Genomic DNA, 18,088 nt, shown 5'->3' on the forward strand with positions numbered 1-18,088 from the left:
GCTCAGTGATTCATCCTCAAGACCCAGTAAGCCAGGAGATTTTCGGTGGGAAAGGTGTCCAAGTCTGACCTTGCCCCTAGGTATTCCTGCACCATGTAAATAAGACGTTGGCGATGGTTGCTGGAACCGATCATACCTTGGGGCTGCGGACTAAAAAATTGTCTGAACAGACCTTTCTGCAAGGCCTCCCGGAGATGTCTCATCCTCTGCTCCCTCTGCTATGGCAAGATAAGGTCGACAACCTTACCCTTGTACCGTGGATCAAGGAGAGTGGCCAGCCAGTAATGGTCGCTCTCCTTGATCCGAAGAATACGAGGATCCTTCCGCAGGCTTTGCAGGATCAGGGAGGCCATGCAGCGTAGGTTAGCTGAGGCATTCGGTCCAGAGTCCTCTGGGTCACTAAGGACAACATGATCCGCAGCTACCTCCTCCCAACCATGTACAAGTCCACGGGTTTCTTGGGACTGTAAATCATCCCTACAAGACTGCTGCTGCTGCTGAGTGCCAGCCTCCACCTCCATGCAGACACAATCATCATCCTCCTCCTCCTCCTCATCCTCTTCCTGTGGCACAGCAGGAACACTGTCTGGATAAAGGGGGCCTTGAGAGGCAAGGAAGTCGTCCTCTTCCTGCCTCTGTTCTGCCTCAAATGCCCTGTCCATTATTCCACGCAGGTGGACAAGAGGTACAGTGTCACTGATGCATGCACTGTCACTGCTCACCATCCTTGTGGCCTCCTCAAACGGTGACAGGACAGTGCATGCATCCCTGATCATGCCCCACTGGCGTGGTGAGAAAAAACCAAGCTCCCCTGGCGCTGTCCTGGTGCCGTAGTCGCACAGGTACTCATTGATGGCCCTCTGCTGCGTGTGCAGCCGCTGCAGCATGGCCAACGTTGAGTTCCACCTGGTGGGCATGTCACATATAAGGCGGTTCTTGGGCAGGTTCAACTCCTTTTGGAGCCCAGCCAGCCGAGCACAGGCATTAAATGATTGTCAGAAATGCACACAAACTTTCCTGGCCTGCTTCAGGACATCCTGTAAGCCCGGGCACCTGCCCAAGAACCGCTGCACCACCAGGTTAAGGACGTGAGCCACACAGGGCACATGGGTCAGTTGTCCCCGTCGGAGGGTGGAGAGGAGGTTGGTGCCATTGTCGCAAACCACCATTCCTGGCTTAAGCTGGCGTGGCGTCAACCACCTCTCGGCCTGCCCCTGCAGAGCTGACAAAATATCTGCCCCAGTGTGGCTCCTGTCCCCCAAACAAACCAGCGCAAGGACAGCATGGCATCGTTTTGCCTGCGTACTTGCGTAGCCCCTTTAACGCCTACGGAGCACCGCTGGTTCTGAGGACAGAGCACTGGAAGAGGCCATGGAGGAAGAAGAGGAGGGGGTGGAGGAGAGGTGTGTCACAACCAGTAGTAGCATTTTGGAGGCGTGGTGGCGGAACAACCTCCAACACTACTGCACCTTGTCCTGCATCCTTCCCAGCTGCCAGAAGAGTGACCCAATGGGCCGTGAAAGACAGGTAATGTCCATGTCCATGCCTACTGGACCATGAGTCAGCAGTAATATGCACCTTGCCGCTGACCGCCCTGTCCCGTGAGGCAAGGACATTGCCTTCCACATGCCAGTAGAGAGCCGGAATCGCCTTCCGTGAGAAAAAGTGGCATTTGGGGACCTGCCACTGAGGAACCGCACATTGTACAAACTCACGGAAGGGGGCCGAGTCTACCAACTGAAAAGGCAGCAGTTGAAGTGCTAGCAATTTAGCCAAGCTAGCATTCAACCGCTGGGCATGTGGATGGCTGGGAGTGAACTTCTTTCGACGGTCCAGCAACTGGGGCAGGGAAATTTGCCTGCTATAATCGGACGTGGGTCTACTGCTAGCAGAGTGCCCGCAAGCACTTGGCTGTGACACACCTAATTCTACACCTTCATTCCTCTCAGAGCAGGTTTTAGAGAGGACTGAAGGTCTAGTGGGGTTGGAGATCCCAGCTGATGAGGAGCAAGGAGAGGTCCGCTTTGTTCTTTGGTGTGGGTCTTTGAGGTACGCTTGCCAACAAGCTGCATGGCAGGTCAACATATGTCTGGTCAAGCATGTGGTGCCCAAGCGGCTGATGTTTTGGCCACGCGAGATACGCTTGAGACATATGTTGCAAATAGCAGCGGTGCGATCTGATGCACTCATCTCAAAAAAGGCCCACACCAAAGAACTTTTGGAATAACGCGCAGAGGCAGCGCCCTGCACAGGCAGAGCTCTGCGGTGTAATTCAGTCGGTGTACTGCCCCTAAGCTGGCCCCCGGAGGGCATCCTGCCTCGTTGGACATGTGCCTCCTCCTCCTCCTCCTACCAGGCACCCACGTGGAGTCAGTGCCCTCATCATCCCCTCCCTATTCATCGCTGGAGCAAACCTGGCAGTATGCTGCAGCTTGTGGAACATGACTGCCAGATTGCTGTCCTTGTTGAGCATCCCCTCTCTCTGCATTCACTCTACTGCCTTCCTCTAGCTGAGTATCATCATCAGAGCCTACAAAACACTGGGCATCCTCCTGGAGCATGTACGCAACACTGTGCTCAAAGAGTTCAGGGGACTCCTCAGGAGGACATGGTGAGTCTAGGGAAGGAGTCACTGATGATGACATTGAGACGAGGGAAGACGATGCGTTGGCAGCTGCTTTGCTAGTACCCTGAGCCTGGGTGGGAAAGGATGAGGAGGATGAAGAGGGCTTGGTCATCCACTCTACTAAGTCTTCGGCATGATGGGACTCAACACGTCCAGCTGCTGAAAATAAGGACAAGCGTGTCCCATGGCCACGTGCTGATGATGACGATGCACCGCATCCACGACCAGCACTGTTGTCTCTAGACACAGAGCCTGCTTGCCCTCTTTTAATCGGCTCATGCCTTTCTGCCTCTCCTTGTTGGCCTTCCAGACATGGTAATGGCCTGAAGAGAGATGGGAAAACCAGCAATTGGGTAGTGCTGGAGGCACACAACACCCACTAACTCCTGCAGATGCCTTTATTATAGAACAGGAATTAAAGGGTAGATACTGGTGTATACTGTGCTGGAGGCACACAACACCAACTAACTCCTGCAGATGGCAGATGGCTCAATTAGAGAAGAGCTATATAGGTGGATAATGGTGTATACTGCGGTCAGGGCACACAGACAACTTCCACAATCTCCTACAGCTGACTGAAAGCTCAATTACAGAAGAGCAATATAGCTAGCTATATAGGTGGATATAATGGTGTATACTGCGGTCAGGGCACGCAGAGAACACCCACAAACTCCTGCAGATTGCTAAAAGCTCAATTACAGAAGAGCAAGAATGCTAAATCGGCTGATAACGAACGGTGTATACTGTGTTGAAGGTACACAGAGTACACCCACTAACTCCTACAGACGCCAACAAACTACACAAGGCCGCTGCGCTGGCAGCCTTATATAGTGTGGGGCTATGATCATCATGGCTCTCCTCGCTGCCGGCGCTGTGATTGGCCAAGCATGCGGGGGTCACAGTGCATGCTTGGCCAATCATGAGCCAGCAATGCACTGCGATGTCGCAGTGCATTGTGGGCCGTGAGCGCCACATGAATTTGGCATGAATGGCCCATAACGTTCAGTATTCGTCGAACGTGCGAACAGCCGATGTTCGAGTCGAAAGTATGTTCCACTCGAACATCAAGCTCATCCCTAGTCACAATGCTTTTGATAGTTGTTTTCAACAGACCAGAAGTTCATTGTTAGAGTTTACATACACGTTAACCTACAATATCACAGATTAAGTCTATACCGACAGTTTTTCCTTCACAAATGTGGTACTTACTGATGTTGCTTGTACATTATTGGGGTTAGCTTCTAGAAGTTCCTGTGAAGGTTGTAAGGCCTTGATGTATCGAGTGATGAAAACTGTACTTCCATTAATGTCTGTGACGGTGGTCAGGCATTGCCGGTTAGGGAATTTTAAAGCGGCTTCACTCTGGAATTTCTCGGCAGCTTGAAGTAACTTCTCATCTTCTCTACTGTCAAACTAAGGTACAGAAAGATATGTAAAAGAAGCCGCAAGATATTTGTGATGAGCTCAATTACTGTAAGTGCACAAGGCTCAAAAAGCAGTCAAATGAATAAAGTAAGGGAAAGAGAACTAGAAGCTGGCAATTCAGACTCTCAAAATCTAAGGCATTATATGACATGTTCTATTGCTTTACATAAACAATCCATTCCATTTCCAGTTCATTTTCCTAAACACAGAACAATGCTGGAACATCACATACACATATAACACAGTACAGTAGGTACCCAGTGTATGATAACTACCTTTTCCCTGATGGGCTCTCCAGGTACAAGCTGAGGCTCAATGGTAATAAAGAGTGTTAGAAAGGAACCTTGGCTCAGGCTTCGTACTGATTCATAGCCTCCATCATTTCCCACATTACGCTGTTTACTGTATCCTAGAAGCACTGGGGGTGTGTCAATCCGGAATGTTCCATCAATCTGTAAATCAGCAGATACAAAACAGAAAATGTATAATATAAGATTTTCCCCAAAAAGCATTATTGTGTTTTCCCTTTTATACAAGACTGCACCCATCTTCATTGACAAGTATGCTCTACAGGAATCTAGGATTGTGTCCTGGATGGCAGGTATGTTTCCCCATTATTTGAGTTGTGGACCCTTTTATGGGAAAGAACAGAAGACATTGCTAGTAGTCAGGGGTTCTCACCCATGCAGGGTGAGGGGTTCTTGGGTGGTCCAGTTGGGGAGGAGAGGACCGATTTCTATTCACCATTTGGGACTCGGAATTTGGAAGTTCAGAGAGTATTTTGGTGGGAAAGGACCTCTGAACCCTGATTATAGGGACTTTGGTTCTGAAGGGGTTAAGCCACATGCAAGAGAGTCTTGGGAAGCAGCAGGTGTCTGTGAGGTAGTGTGGAGTAGTTCACAGCTATGAACAAGTGTGGACTCTCTGGAGACCAAGGCTTTCTTTACACCAGTACTATGAACTGTTTCCTTTACTTTTGCTGAAGAAAGATATTTGTGTTTGCCTGTTTTGAGAGCCCAATACAAACTATTTACAATTGGATTTTCTGGTGATCTCAGGCCTTCCATATGACGATCATGGGTGTCCGCAGGTAGGGGCAAGTGTGCCCCTGTAATCAGGGATCGGATCAGGAGTTCCCCACTCAGTCTTTATCCTAGCGCTGGCAGCCAGCCCTGCTCGCACCTGTACACAGTTTAGCAGGGCTGGCGAGGAGCGGGACATCGAAGGCCTCAAGGGGTGGGCAGTATGACATCACCCGGTCTACATAGTGAGTGAGCGGCCCAGTAGAACAGCAAGACACCAGGAAAAGTGGGCACAACATCCCTGGCGCCTCCCAGAGCCTGGAACCCCTGGAATCCTTAAACCTCCTTATCACTCCCAGGCCTGAAGGACAGACTGACCGGGGGTTCAGAGAACAAGGACGGGCAGGAAATGCAAGCAGCCAGTCCATGCAAGCTCCATGTCACATCATAGATCCGATGGAAGGAACAGAGCACCTCCTGTCCTCACCTAGAATAAAAATTGGTCTCGCCAGCTGCTGACCATCATGGACATCCACATCAAACCCTTGTCCGAGCACGCTACCCGGCCGGCCAGAAAAGGGGGGGCGAGCGAGTGCCCCCCCTGAGCCGTACCAGGCCGCGTGCCCTCAACATGGGGGGTGCCTTGGGGAAGGGGGGGGCCGCGCGGCCCCCCCACCCCAAAGCACCTTGTCCAGAAGTTGATGAGGACAAGGGCCTCTTCCCGACAACCCTGGCCGTTGGTTGTCGGGGTCTGCGGGCGGGGGGCTTATCGGAATCCGGGAGCCCCCTTTAATAAGGGGGCCCCCGGATACCGGCCCCCCACCCTATGTGAATGAGTATAGGGTACAATGTACCCCTACCCATTCACCTGTAAAATAAAGTACAAAAAAAACACAACACACAAGATAAAATAGTTTATTGCACAGCTCCGGGGTCTTCTGTCTTCGGGGGTCTTCTCGCTGGACTCCTCCGCTATCTTCTTCTAGCTCTTTTGCTAGCGGAGGAGCCCGGCTTTCTTCCTTGCCGCCCCCTCTCCTTCCGACTTCAGGGGTCTTGTTCCCCTCTTCGGTTCTTCTGCCGGGCCACCGCACCTTCTTATAGCTCTTTTACAGGCGGTGGCCTGGTCTTCTGTCGCCGATGTCGCCGCCGCCGCCTTCCGTTCTTCTTCTTCTCCTCCTGGAGATGTTGACTCGACGCTCTCTCCGGCCGCAATGCCAAGGATGCGCTGCGCGGCGACTTATATAGGGACAAGGGGCGGGGTCATCTGTTGATGTCACATGGTGACCCCGCCCCCGTATGATGTCACCGTCCCGGAGGATGCTGGGACTGTCGCCATTTGACATCAACCCATGTGACATCAACCCATGTGACATCAACCGATGACCCCGCCCCTTGTCCCTATATAAGTCACCGTGCAGCGCGTCCTTGGCATTGCGGCCGGAGAGTGCGTCGAGTCAACATCTCCAGGAGAAGAAGAAGAAGAACGGAAGGCGGCGGTGGCGACAGAAGACCGGGCCACCGCCTGTAAAAGAGCTATAAGAAGGCGCGGTGGCCCGGCAGAAGAACTGAAGAGGGGGACAAGACCCCCGAAGTCGGAAGAAGAGGGGGCGGCGAGGAAGAAGGCCGGGCTCCTCCGCTATCTTCTTCTAGCTCTTTTGCTAGCGGAGGAGCCCGGCCTTCTTCCTCGGCGAGAAGACCCCCAAAGACGGAAGACCCCCGGAGCTGTGCAATAAACTATTTTATCTTGTGTGTTGTGTTTTTTTTGTACTTTATTTTACAGGTGAATGGGTAGGGGTACATTGTACCCCATACTCATTCACTTAGGGTGGGGGGCCGGTATCCGGGGGCCCCCTTATTAAAGGGGGCTCCCGGATTCCGATAAGCCCTCCGCCCGCAGACCCCGACAACCAACGGCCAGGGTTGTCGGGAAGAGGCCCTTGTCCTCATCAACATGGGGACAAGGTGCTTTGGGGTGGGGGGGGCGCGCGGCCCCCCCTTCCCCAAGGCACCCCCCATGTTGAGGGCATGCGGCCTGGTACGGTTCAGGAGGGGGGGCGCTCGCTCGCCCCCCCTTTCCTGGCCGGCCGGGTAGCGTGCTCGGACAAGGGTCTGATGTGGACCTGGGGGGGACCCCCACACCGATTTTTTTGGCGTTGGGGTTCCTCTTTAAGTCCATACCAGGTGGCGGGCCAGAGACGTCTCCTTCGCGGGCCCCGCCTACCTGGAGACGCGCTCGAAATGAGCGGACTTTCCTCCGCGTGTGTGGGCGAGTCCTTTCATTTCAAAAGTACGGCGGATAGTACGGCGGACTTGGTACGCCGTATTAGTCCGCTGAAAAAGTGCCGTGTGTGGGCAAGTAGCCCGTTCGGAAAGTCCGACGGACAGTCTGACGGGAAGTCCGCCAGACTAAGTCAGTCGGATAGTCCGCTACGTGTGTACGCGGCATTACACACACACACCACTGGGACATAGGGGCACTTGAGGGACTGAAGACAGGGCTAGGGGGTCCTTCTCTCTGACCCCCCCATCACCCCTCTCTGTCCCCCCTCTGTCTTTTTCACCCCCCTCTCTGCCACCCCGCTCTGTCTCTTTCTGTCACCCCCTTGGTCTCTTTCTGTCACCACCCCCTCACACGTCAGCAGTCTCTCATAGTCTCTTGAGCCATGTATGCAGTCACTGACAGTCTCTTGGGCCATATATGCAGTCCCTGACAGTCTCTTGGGCCATGTCCACAGTCTCTGACCATTTCCTGTGCTATGTCCACAGTCTCTGACCGTGAGAATGGCATTGTCGAAAAGGGTCAGAGCATGGGTGACCTTAAAGTGATGCTCTCCCCCCCCCCCCCCGAAAAAAAGTTCTACAGACACCCATGATGATGATACATAATTAAGATCTACTACATATTAATATATTTTTCTTTGCTGCTCCTGACCCCTCCCTCCTATCGAGTGCCCAGGCAGCAGCTTCCTATGGGAACACCAGAGCCGAGTCACAGCTCCATGTGTCCATTCAGACATGAAGCCCCCAACCTGGCCCCCCTCTCTCCCCTAATTGACTGACTGTGACAGCTGCAGGAGCCAATGGCACCACTGCTGTGTCTCAGCCAATTAGGAGGAGTGTCCCGGACAGCTTAGACATTCCATCGCTGGAGAGAAATGGGGCTCAGGTAAGGAATTATGGGTACTGGGGGGACTGCTACACACAAAAGGTTTTTTATCTTAATGCATTATCTTAATGAGCCAAGATAAAAAAAAAACTTCTGCATTTACAACTCCTTTAAAACTATTTACAGCAGGGTTCTCAACCTGGCGGCCCTCCAGCTGTTAGGAGACTACAAGTTCCATGAGGCATTGCAAGGCTGACAGTTACAAGCACGACTCCCACAGGCATGATGAGACTTGTAGTTTTGCAACAGCTGGAGGGCCGCCAGTTTGAGACCCCTGATTTGCAGCTTTCAACAGGCCCTCTCTTGACTTTGGTGATGTTTATCCTTTTCTATGCCCTTTATGAAATCTCAAACCATCACACTTTTACTAGTTTTTCCCTTCCACATCATATGTAGATCTGTAGTTTCTCTAAGACCTGCACTTACTCTGGACTGGAAATAAATTGTAGTAAATGGAATTCGGATCGATCCAAGCCAGTGTCTCTCGACTCGTGTATGAATGCCACTTCCTCTCTCCCGATCATCCTGAAAGAGGTTATATTTTTGTTATCCATAAATAAAAAAGTTGAGAAAAAGTTATACACTACCATAGGAAAGGGTACAATAAACTAAACATATGTAATAAACGTTACAATTTACCTCTAAAATATCAAAGCAGACTTCATCAAACACATTGATGAAAACATCGTCTTTCACTGACTGTAAACTAGTTGTGCTGTAATCACCATTAGGAGCCCTAGAGAAGAGAAGAAGCCAAATTATGATGCAGCATCATGTACAACATTCAAAAGGGTGGCTCTAGTAAACAAATTCCATCAAAACCTACAAATTCCATCAAAAAATGCAGTTACTCTGTGTTAGGAATAATGAAAAACAAAATGGACTGGGACAGATTCAGGTAAGAGACAGGTAAGAGGAAAAACAAAACAAAAACCTTTACATATTTTTTAAGTTGATTATGTATTATTGGAGACATCAACCAAACAGAAACAAGAGGGAGCTGGACCCTATAACCACTGAGGCAAGGGTCATTCTTAGTAGCTGCACCATTGAAGGCAACGTCTTACTGTGTAGGCCAGTGTACTGTCAGCGTTGGCAGGGAGCACGGCTTTTTTTTTTTTTTTACTGTATATGAAGTGTCACATATGACACTTTATTCATGTCAGTTTTCTATGAGACCTGCATTTATCCAGAAAAACGCATGCCACCACACACAGTGTGAATGAGCCCTGAGAGTCATCTCTCCAACTGGTTGTCCATATGTGCAATACGGCAAAAGCACTCTTGCCATCCCATGCACAGGAGCTATTATTTGTATTAAACATACCTCTCAATGATCACAGTGATTGTGTTGACTTCTTGTTTTAAGAACATGTCTTAAAGAGCTGTGCCCCCAAAATAGGCAATCTGAGGGTAAAGGACCAGTCAACAGTATTGCCTGTGGTTTGCTGAAGCTGACCATTTCCCATTACAGATGTAGCATGCCTTGCTCTGTAGTGTGTCTCTGTGGAGGTGGCCATCTTGGTAGAAGCAGAGGCCATGCTGTCTGACAAAAATACACCACTATTTCGTACTGCCGGTTCACACATTTTCTCCTTTCTGGAACTGACGCGGGCATGCTGGGTCGCTAGTGGAGTTGCCACCCCATCCCTTTAAAACCAAACACATATTACCCAGGTTCTGTGGCTGATTAAGGTGGTAATTAAACTCACTTGGTGCCTTATCTGCATTAAATCAGCCTCAGAACCTGTGTAATTCATATGTATTCGGGTTTAAAAGGGATGAGGTTGCAACCCTAGTCTCTAGGCTTGGTCCGACCATGCCCCCTTTTACCAATCCTCCTTCTCCTATGCCTAGCATTCCTCTCATCTTCTCATTTTCCTTCCCCCCCCTCCCCCAGAGCCTCACCAGTCTAACTGGGCAGATCTTTTTTTTTTCTGTATCAATAATCTTAATAGTAATGACTTGGATTATTGTCTATTTCTGACCCATTTTCCAGTTGGACAAATTGTATCCCCATGCTGCAATAAACTAAGACCTCTGTTGTTACTTTCCACAGTAAAGTGTTTGTAAAGGCAGAAGGTTTTTTTTTTCTCTTAATGCATTCTATGCATTAAGAGAAAAAGCCTTCTGTGTGCTGCAGCCCCCCTACCACTTACCTGAGGTCCCTCTCTGCTCAGCGATATCCACCTGTATCTCAGCGGTCTGAGATTCTCCCTCCTGATTGGCTGCTGTCGATTGAAGTCAGCTAGCCAATCAGGGAAGAGAGGAGGCGGGACCGGGTTGGGGCTCCGTGTCTAAATGGACACAGGGAGCTGTGACTCGGCTCAGGTGCCCCCATAGCAAGCTGCTTGCTGTGGGAGCACTTAACAGGAGGGAGGGGCCAGGAACAGGGAGGAGGGACCTGAGAAGAGGAGGATCTGGGCTGCTCTGTGCAAATCTACTGCGACAGGGCAGATAAGTATAACATGTAACAAATTAGACTTTACAAATCACTTTAAGATATTTGTAACCAAATGCTAACAGCTAATAAAAACCTTTTAAAAACTAAAATAGAATCTGAGAGAATTTTATAGAATTATTTTATGTTTTTCAAGCCAATGTTGCTATAATAAGCCACATTTAATGGAAGCCATATGGATGGCCAAATGTCTGAGTGTATAAGGGGATACATGTGTTACTGTGACTTTATTGTAATTTAGCGCAGATGTTGTCAATACTGTCAATTATATGCAAAATTAATAACCCTTTCTAAGTGTCTATGACATTTTTTTTTACACATACTGTAAGGTAGAGGACAATGTAGTGAAAGAAAAAATACATTGATGTATAAAGTTGTGAAGTTTGCATACTTTGTTTGGGTCAATGACTCAAAGTACTGACACTAGAGACAGCGATTAGCATTTATGAAAGGAGAGAGCAGCAAAGGCAGATTCCACGGTTCTCTCCTGAAAGGTTTCCTCTGTTGTACATCTATGAAATGGAAAGCAGTGCGGACCAGAGGGTCCATTGGTTTTTACCTCTTAGGCACAAAAACGAAGGAGCCAGTGCCTAGAGAAGAGGTACGCCATAGCAAAACAAAAATGATATGTTTTTCTTGTTGTCCAATCACCTATGAGCAAGAAACACCCCAGAGACCTACCATGCCCTACTGAGTTCCTTGTTCAAGGAATGAAATGAGACACGGTAGGACTCCACAGTATAAATATACACTCACCGGCCACTTTATTGGGTACACCTGTTCAATGGCTTGGTAACACAAATTACTAATCAACCAATCACATTGCAGCAGCTCAATGCATTTATGCATCTAGACATGCTGATGAGGACTTGCTGAAGTTCAATCCGAGCATCATGGTGCCAGATGGGCTGGTCTGAGTTTATTTCAGTTTATTTGATAAACTGCTGATCTACTGGGATTTTCACATAAAACAATCTCTAGGGTTTCCAGAGAATGGTCTGAAAAAGAGAAAATATCCAGTGAGCGGCAGCTGTGGGGACAAAAATGCCTGGCAGAAGACCACACCAATGCCACTCCTGCCAGCTAAGAACAGGAAACCGTGGCTACAGTTCGCACAGGCTCACCAAAATTGGACAATAAAAGAATGGAAAAACGTTGCTTTGTCTGATGAATCTTGATTTCAGCTGTGACATTCAGGTGGTAAGGTCAGAATTTGGCATAAATAACATGAAAGCATGGCTCCATCCTGCCTTGTGTGGTTCAGGCTGGTGGTGGTGTAGTAATGGTGTGGGGGTGTTTTTTTGGCACACTTTGGGCCCTTTAGTACCAATTGAGAATCGTTTAAGCCCCAAAGGCTATGCCTAAGTATTGTTGATGACCATGTCCATCCCTTTATGACTACAATGTACCCATCTTCTGATGGCTGCTTCAAGCAGGAAATGTCACAAAGCTCAAGTCACCTCACCAATGGTTTCTTGAACAAGTCAATGAGGTCACTGTACTCCAATGGCCTCCACACTCACCAGATCTCAATCCAATAGAGCACCTTTGGGATGTGGTGGAGATTTGCATTATGGATGTGCAGCCGACAAATCTGCAGGAACTGTGTGATGCTATCATGTCAATTTGGACCACAATCTCGGAGGAATGTTTCCAACACCTTGTTGAATCTATGCCAAAAAAAGAATCGAGGCAGTTCTGAAGGCAAAGGGGGGTCCAATCCAATACTAGCAAGGTGTACCTAATAAAGTGGCCGGTGAGTGTATAAAAGTTAGTGGCTTATCATATCTAATCACCCAGGAAACCAATAGCAGGGGCAGATAAGCGCTACTTCTACTCGCTTACGGTACTTCCAAAATAACTGAGAGCTCAGAGTTTTTTTTTTACTGGTAATCTATAAATGTTTTAAAATGACTCTTAAAATTGAGTACCGGGATCTTCCCTTTAACCACTTTCAGACCGGACCAATTTGCTGGTCAAAGACCAGACCACTTTTTGCGATTCGGCACTGCGTCGCTTTAACTGACAATTGCGCGGTCGTGCGACGTGGCTCCCAAACAAAATTGACGTCCTTTTTTTCCCACAAATAGAGCTTTCTTTTGGTGGTATTTGATCACCCCTGCGGTTTTTATTTTTTGCGCTATAAACAAAAATAGAGCGACAATTTTGAAAAAAACGCATTATTTTTTACTTTTTGTTATAATAAATATCCCCCAAAAATATATAAAAAAACTTTTTTTTCCCTCAATTTAGGCCGATACGTATTCTTCTACATATTTTTGGTAAAAAAAAAATCGCAATAAGCGATTATTGATTGGTTTGCGCAAAATTTATAGCGTTTACAAAATAGGGATAGTTTTATAGCATTTTTATTAATAATTTTTTATTATTTTTTTTTTTTACTAGTAATGGCGGCGATCTGCGATTTTTATTGTGACTGCGACATTGTCGGGGACCCATCAGACATTTTTGACACATTTTTGGGACCATTGTCATTTATACAGTAATCACTGCTATATAAATGCAGTGATTCCTGTGTAAATGACACTGGCAGTGAAAGGGTTAACCAGTGGGTGGCAGTGTAGGGGGTTAAGTGTTCCTAGGGGTGTGTTACTAAATGTGGGGGGGTTGGGCTTTCATTTAGTGTACACTGATCTCTGCTCCAATCACATGGAGCAGAGATCAGCGTCACTAGTTGCTAGGCAGAATGGAAAAATGTTGTTTATACAGCATTTCCTCCATTCGGCCGCTCCGTGAGACGATCGCGGGGATGCCCGCGGCGATCGAGTCCGCGGGTCCCGCGACCGGACTCACGGGGGTCCCGACCAGCGCGGGAGCGCGCCGCCGGCGGCGCGCTCCCGATGGCAGGGCGGCATCGAATATTGGACGTACATGTACGCCAATATGCCTGCCCGTGCCATTCTGTCGACGTACATCGTCGTGCGCTGGTCGGGAAGTGGTTAAGCAGCAACCATCAAAAGGGTCTTCAAAAAACTACCAGTTTTGACTGCTCATTTCAGCTATACATGTCCCTAGTTACCACACATCACTCCAATGAGACAGTCATTTACAAGGCAACATATCTTTAATGAACTAACTACTTCTTAGCCCTTGTACACACGGTCGGAGATTCCGTCGGAATGTGTCCGATCGGAGCGTTTTGTCGGATATTCCGACTGTGTGTGGTCTGCATCGGACTGTTTCCGTCGGAATATCCGTCGGACCAAATTTTCCAACTTGCCGGAAATATTTTCCGACAAACTGCTCCGATCGGACATACTCCGATGATGTGTAGAGAATTCCGATCGGACAAAGTGCCACGCATGCTCAGATCAAATTCCTACATCAAAGCTATTGGCTACTAGCCTGAACGTAGTCCCATCGTAACGAAATTACGTCATCACGTTCTGAAAGATCGGATTTTCCAACAACTTTGTCCGACCGTGTGTATGCAACAGTTTCGGACAAGATCCGTCGGACAAAATCCGACGGATTTGGTTGTCGGAATGTCCGACCGTGTGTACAAGGGCTTATTGTGAAGCAGATATTTTGAAGAAATTTGTTGAGATACATGGAGTGAGTAAGATACAGAAACTGTATTTCTAAATCCATGAACGTGTTTTTTTTGAGACTGGAACAATCCTTAAAAAGCAAAAAAAAAAAAAAAAAAGCAACTCCTACTGGGATAAGGGAGGAGAAAAAAAAAAAAGACTTGACTACTATAAAAGAGATCTAAATCAGCCTCTCTCTGCTACTCCATTATGGCAGCAAATATTTCTGCTATAGAGCTTCATAAAATTCTTATGTTTTTTGTAGGAGCTAAAAGTGGAAGTAAACCCTCAAATATACCTAGTGAAATGAACAGCCTTATGCCCCATACACACAGTCAGATTTTCCGATGGAAAATGTGCGATCGGATCATGTGGTCGGAAAATCTGACCGTGTGTGGGCTCCATCAGACTTTTTCCCCATCAGATTTTCCGATGCACAAAGTTTGAGAGCAGGATCTAAAATTTTCGGACAACAAAATCCGATTGCATAAATTTGTTCGTGTGTAGACAATTCCGACGGACAAAGTGCCACACATGCTGAGAATAAACCAAGAGACGAAAGCTATTGGCTACTGGCCCGTTTATAGTCCCGACATACGTGTTTGATGTCACCTCGTTCAGAACGATTGGATTTTCTGACCGTGTGTATGCAACACAAGTTTCGGACAAAATCCGTCAGAAAAAAATCAGATGTCCGACCATGTGTATGGGGCATTAGATGATACAAAGAGATGAAACAAATCTCCCTACATAAGTTTTACATGTATATATCTGCTGTCTTCAGCTTTATATACAGTTTAGTATAAAGTGCACATTGTGTTCGAATTTTCACTTCCTCATTCAGCAGTAGCAGTGTAGTGTTGGATTACACTGGGAGACAGCTAATTGGAGGAAAGGCACACACCCCCCTCCACATAGGCGGAGACTTACAGAGCTGTCCTGTGAGTAGAGCAGCTTCCTGCTAATCTATTTATAGCAACCTCCCCGACACAAAATTCAGGCTGGTTTTATCACGTGTCAGAGAACTTGTCAGAAGTTATCGTGTTGATAACAAAAGAACAGAGCAGGAGAAAGCCACGGGACTTATCGCTTTGAAGAGAAATAAAAAAACTCTGCAGGCTCAAATTTCATGAATCGGGTTTACATCCACATTAACATACAATTATTACACTGACCTTGGCATTCAATATATTTAAGAGTTATGTTTACCTAAATGGCAGCTCCAATTCTTCATTCCAGTTTGGATTTGGTCCATCAGCTGTTGAGGTTTGGCATACAGTACGCTGAAATGAAACTTCTACATATGGCCGCACCAGGACCTGAAATATCACATAATGTATTGTAATTTCAATAAAGTTAAGGAAAGAAAAAAAAAAACTACTGAATGAAAATGTGTAATAAAATATCCCTAACAGCGGAGAAAAATCTGGAAAATAGTATCCTCCTGCGCAGTTCTATACCCTCTACTTTTTTTTTTGTTTTAAATTTCAGTAATGGTACTCGCCAATAAAAATTTCCTTACAGGGTAAAAAAAAATAAAAAATCTGATCAGGTTCTGCACCCAATGCCCCTTTACTTCTCCATTGGGGCCCTCAAAAAATACCCTGTGTATTTAGATATGGGCTAGGCTGTGACCTCCTTCCCTTCCTCCCAGGAGGCAGAGCTCAAGCTTGGGCAGCCAACAGCCAGGCCAAACACTGTCACATGTGAAAGGGAAGAAGTCATTATCCCTGTGTAAGGTTCCATACCTTCTGACCCGCATAGGGTTTGGACTCTCAAACCTTATATTGGTTTTTTGGTTCCAATTTTGCCCTTCGTCTGCTACATCCTTGAAGATAGTTGTCCGCGAATATAGGTGCTTCCGAAAATTGATTACACAATATATCAAGAATTAGACGTTATTGTGAAGAGTGGGATATTTTTCTTTTGTAAGATAAAACTTCTAAACGTTCAGGAAAAAGACACTGTCAACATTTTCTTCGGCCACATGTGTTCAGTAAGTGTAAACGCAATTTTACAAAAAAAAAAAGTTTACGATTTTGTGTTGGGCCGCAGGTTGGACACTCCAGCTTTAAAAGAAGCTGCCAAAGTTTGACCTGCAGTTACCATGGTGCTGCACATGTGGTGAGTAATGACACCAGCAATTTGATGGCTTGACAGTTTGATTGTTAGCATGAGCAATTGTGACAGTTATCAGTTACTCATGGCATGCCTTGAACACAAACATTTTAGGAAAGTTAAATCAATGGGTTTGGTCCTACTTTAAGTAGATCTAGATCTGTACAAGGGAACATGTGATGCAGATCTATAACTTCAAATGGCCACATCTGCTTTGGTGTAGTGCAGCTGCCATTTGATCTTACTAACCATTTCCTTCCATCCTGAAAATATAAAAATATTTTCCACGACATCAACAGTTACTGCTCACCAAGGATAAAGATAGATTACACCAGAATGACATAACTCTTTTCCAAACATATATGCAAATTTGTGAAATCATTATTATGAAATTAATGTACACCTGCCATGACAGAAGTATTAAGGCTGCTATTGCTGTCCGAAAAAAAATACTAGCAGCCTGGCTGCTGTGCTGATGATGGGGATTCAGTACTTCAAAACAGAAAATGATAGAGAGAAGGAATTCTGACTTTTCTCTGGCTTTTACAAGGGCGCTCCTAAGTGCAGTATTTACAATTTCAGTAGAGCAATCCTCGTGAATTGTGTCTTCCACAGCGGTTCTGGAAACCAGGCTGAATCTTCGCTTCCTCGCTCCCCCGCATCATCCTGGGTTCGTGTCAGCTGTTGGTCGTCTCTCTCCCCCCATACAGAGATGCAGGATAGTACAATTCACAAGGATTGCTATGCTGATATGCCTGTTTTTATGGAAACTGTTGTAATTGTTTTTAACCCCTTTCACATGAATAAATTGTAAAATACTGCACTTATAGGTGCCTTTGGTTTTTTTCTCCTGATCTTTTGGTCTGCAAGTGCACATAGGTCTACGAGTGCATGTAGGTCTGCAAGTGCGAGTAGTCTGCGAGTGCACGTAGGTCTGCGAGTGCACGTAGTTCTGTGAGTGGTCTGCGAGTGCACGTAGTTCTGTGAGTGGTCTGCGAGTGCAAATAGGTCTGCAAGTGCAAATAGGTCTGCAAGTGGTCTGCGAGTGCACGTAGGTCTGCAAGTGGTCTGCGAGTGCACGTAGGTCTGCAAGTGGTCTGCGAGCGCACGTAGGTCTGCAAGTGGTCTGCGAGCGCACGTAGGTCTGCAAGTGGTCTGCGAGCGCACGTAGGTCTGCAAGTGGTCTGCGAGCGCACGTAGGTCTGCAAGTGGTCTGCGAGCGCACGTAGGTCTGCAAGTGGTCTGCGAGCGCACGTAGGTCTGCAAGTGGTCTGCGAGCGCACGTAGGTCTGCAAGTGGTCTGCGAGCGCACGTAGGTCTGCGAGCGCACGTAGGTCTGCAAGTGGTCTGCGAGCGCACGTAGGTCTGCAAGTGGTCTGCGAGCGCACGTAGGTCTGCAAGTGGTCTGCGAGCGCACGTAGGTCTGCAAGTGGTCTGCGAGCGCACGTAGGTCTGCAAGTGGTCTGCGAGCGCACGTAGGTCTGCAAGTGGTCTGCGAGCGCACGTAGGTCTGCAAGTGGTCTGCGAGCGCACGTAGGTCTGCAAGTGGTCTGCGAGCGCACGTAGGTCTGCAAGTGGTCTGCGAGCGCACGTAGGTCTGCAAGTGGTCTGAGAGCGCACGTAGGTCTGCAAGTGGTCTGCGAGCGCACGTAGGTCTGCAAGTGGTCTGCGAGCGCACGTGGGTCTGCAAGTGGTCTGCGAGCGCACGTGGGTCTGCGA

The 18,088-nt window shown here is 47.7% G+C and overlaps 1 protein-coding gene across 2 annotated transcripts in view; it reads right to left on the reverse strand.

Moving 5' to 3' along the window:
• The window catches only part of CC2D2A (coiled-coil and C2 domain containing 2A), a 160,993-nt gene that overhangs the window by 13,804 nt on the left and 129,101 nt on the right, over window positions 1–18,088 (reverse strand). For both annotated transcript variants that reach the window (XM_077477759.1, XM_077477758.1), the window contains 5 exons: window positions 15,461–15,570; window positions 8,879–8,975; window positions 8,666–8,764; window positions 4,327–4,503; window positions 3,836–4,039 (listed from right to left, as the gene is read on the reverse strand). In XM_077477759.1, the coding sequence (XP_077333885.1) occupies window positions 3,836–4,039; window positions 4,327–4,503; window positions 8,666–8,764; window positions 8,879–8,975; window positions 15,461–15,570 (687 nt within the window). The remainder of the gene's footprint in view (window positions 1–3,835; window positions 4,040–4,326; window positions 4,504–8,665; window positions 8,765–8,878; window positions 8,976–15,460; window positions 15,571–18,088) is intronic.

The sequence above is a fragment of the Lithobates pipiens genome, unplaced genomic scaffold (genome assembly GCF_037356315.1).
Source record: "Lithobates pipiens isolate NorthernLeopardFrog02 unplaced genomic scaffold, aLitPip1_a1.2 Scaffold_13, whole genome shotgun sequence".
NCBI classification, from domain to species: domain Eukaryota; kingdom Metazoa; phylum Chordata; class Amphibia; order Anura; family Ranidae; genus Lithobates; species Lithobates pipiens.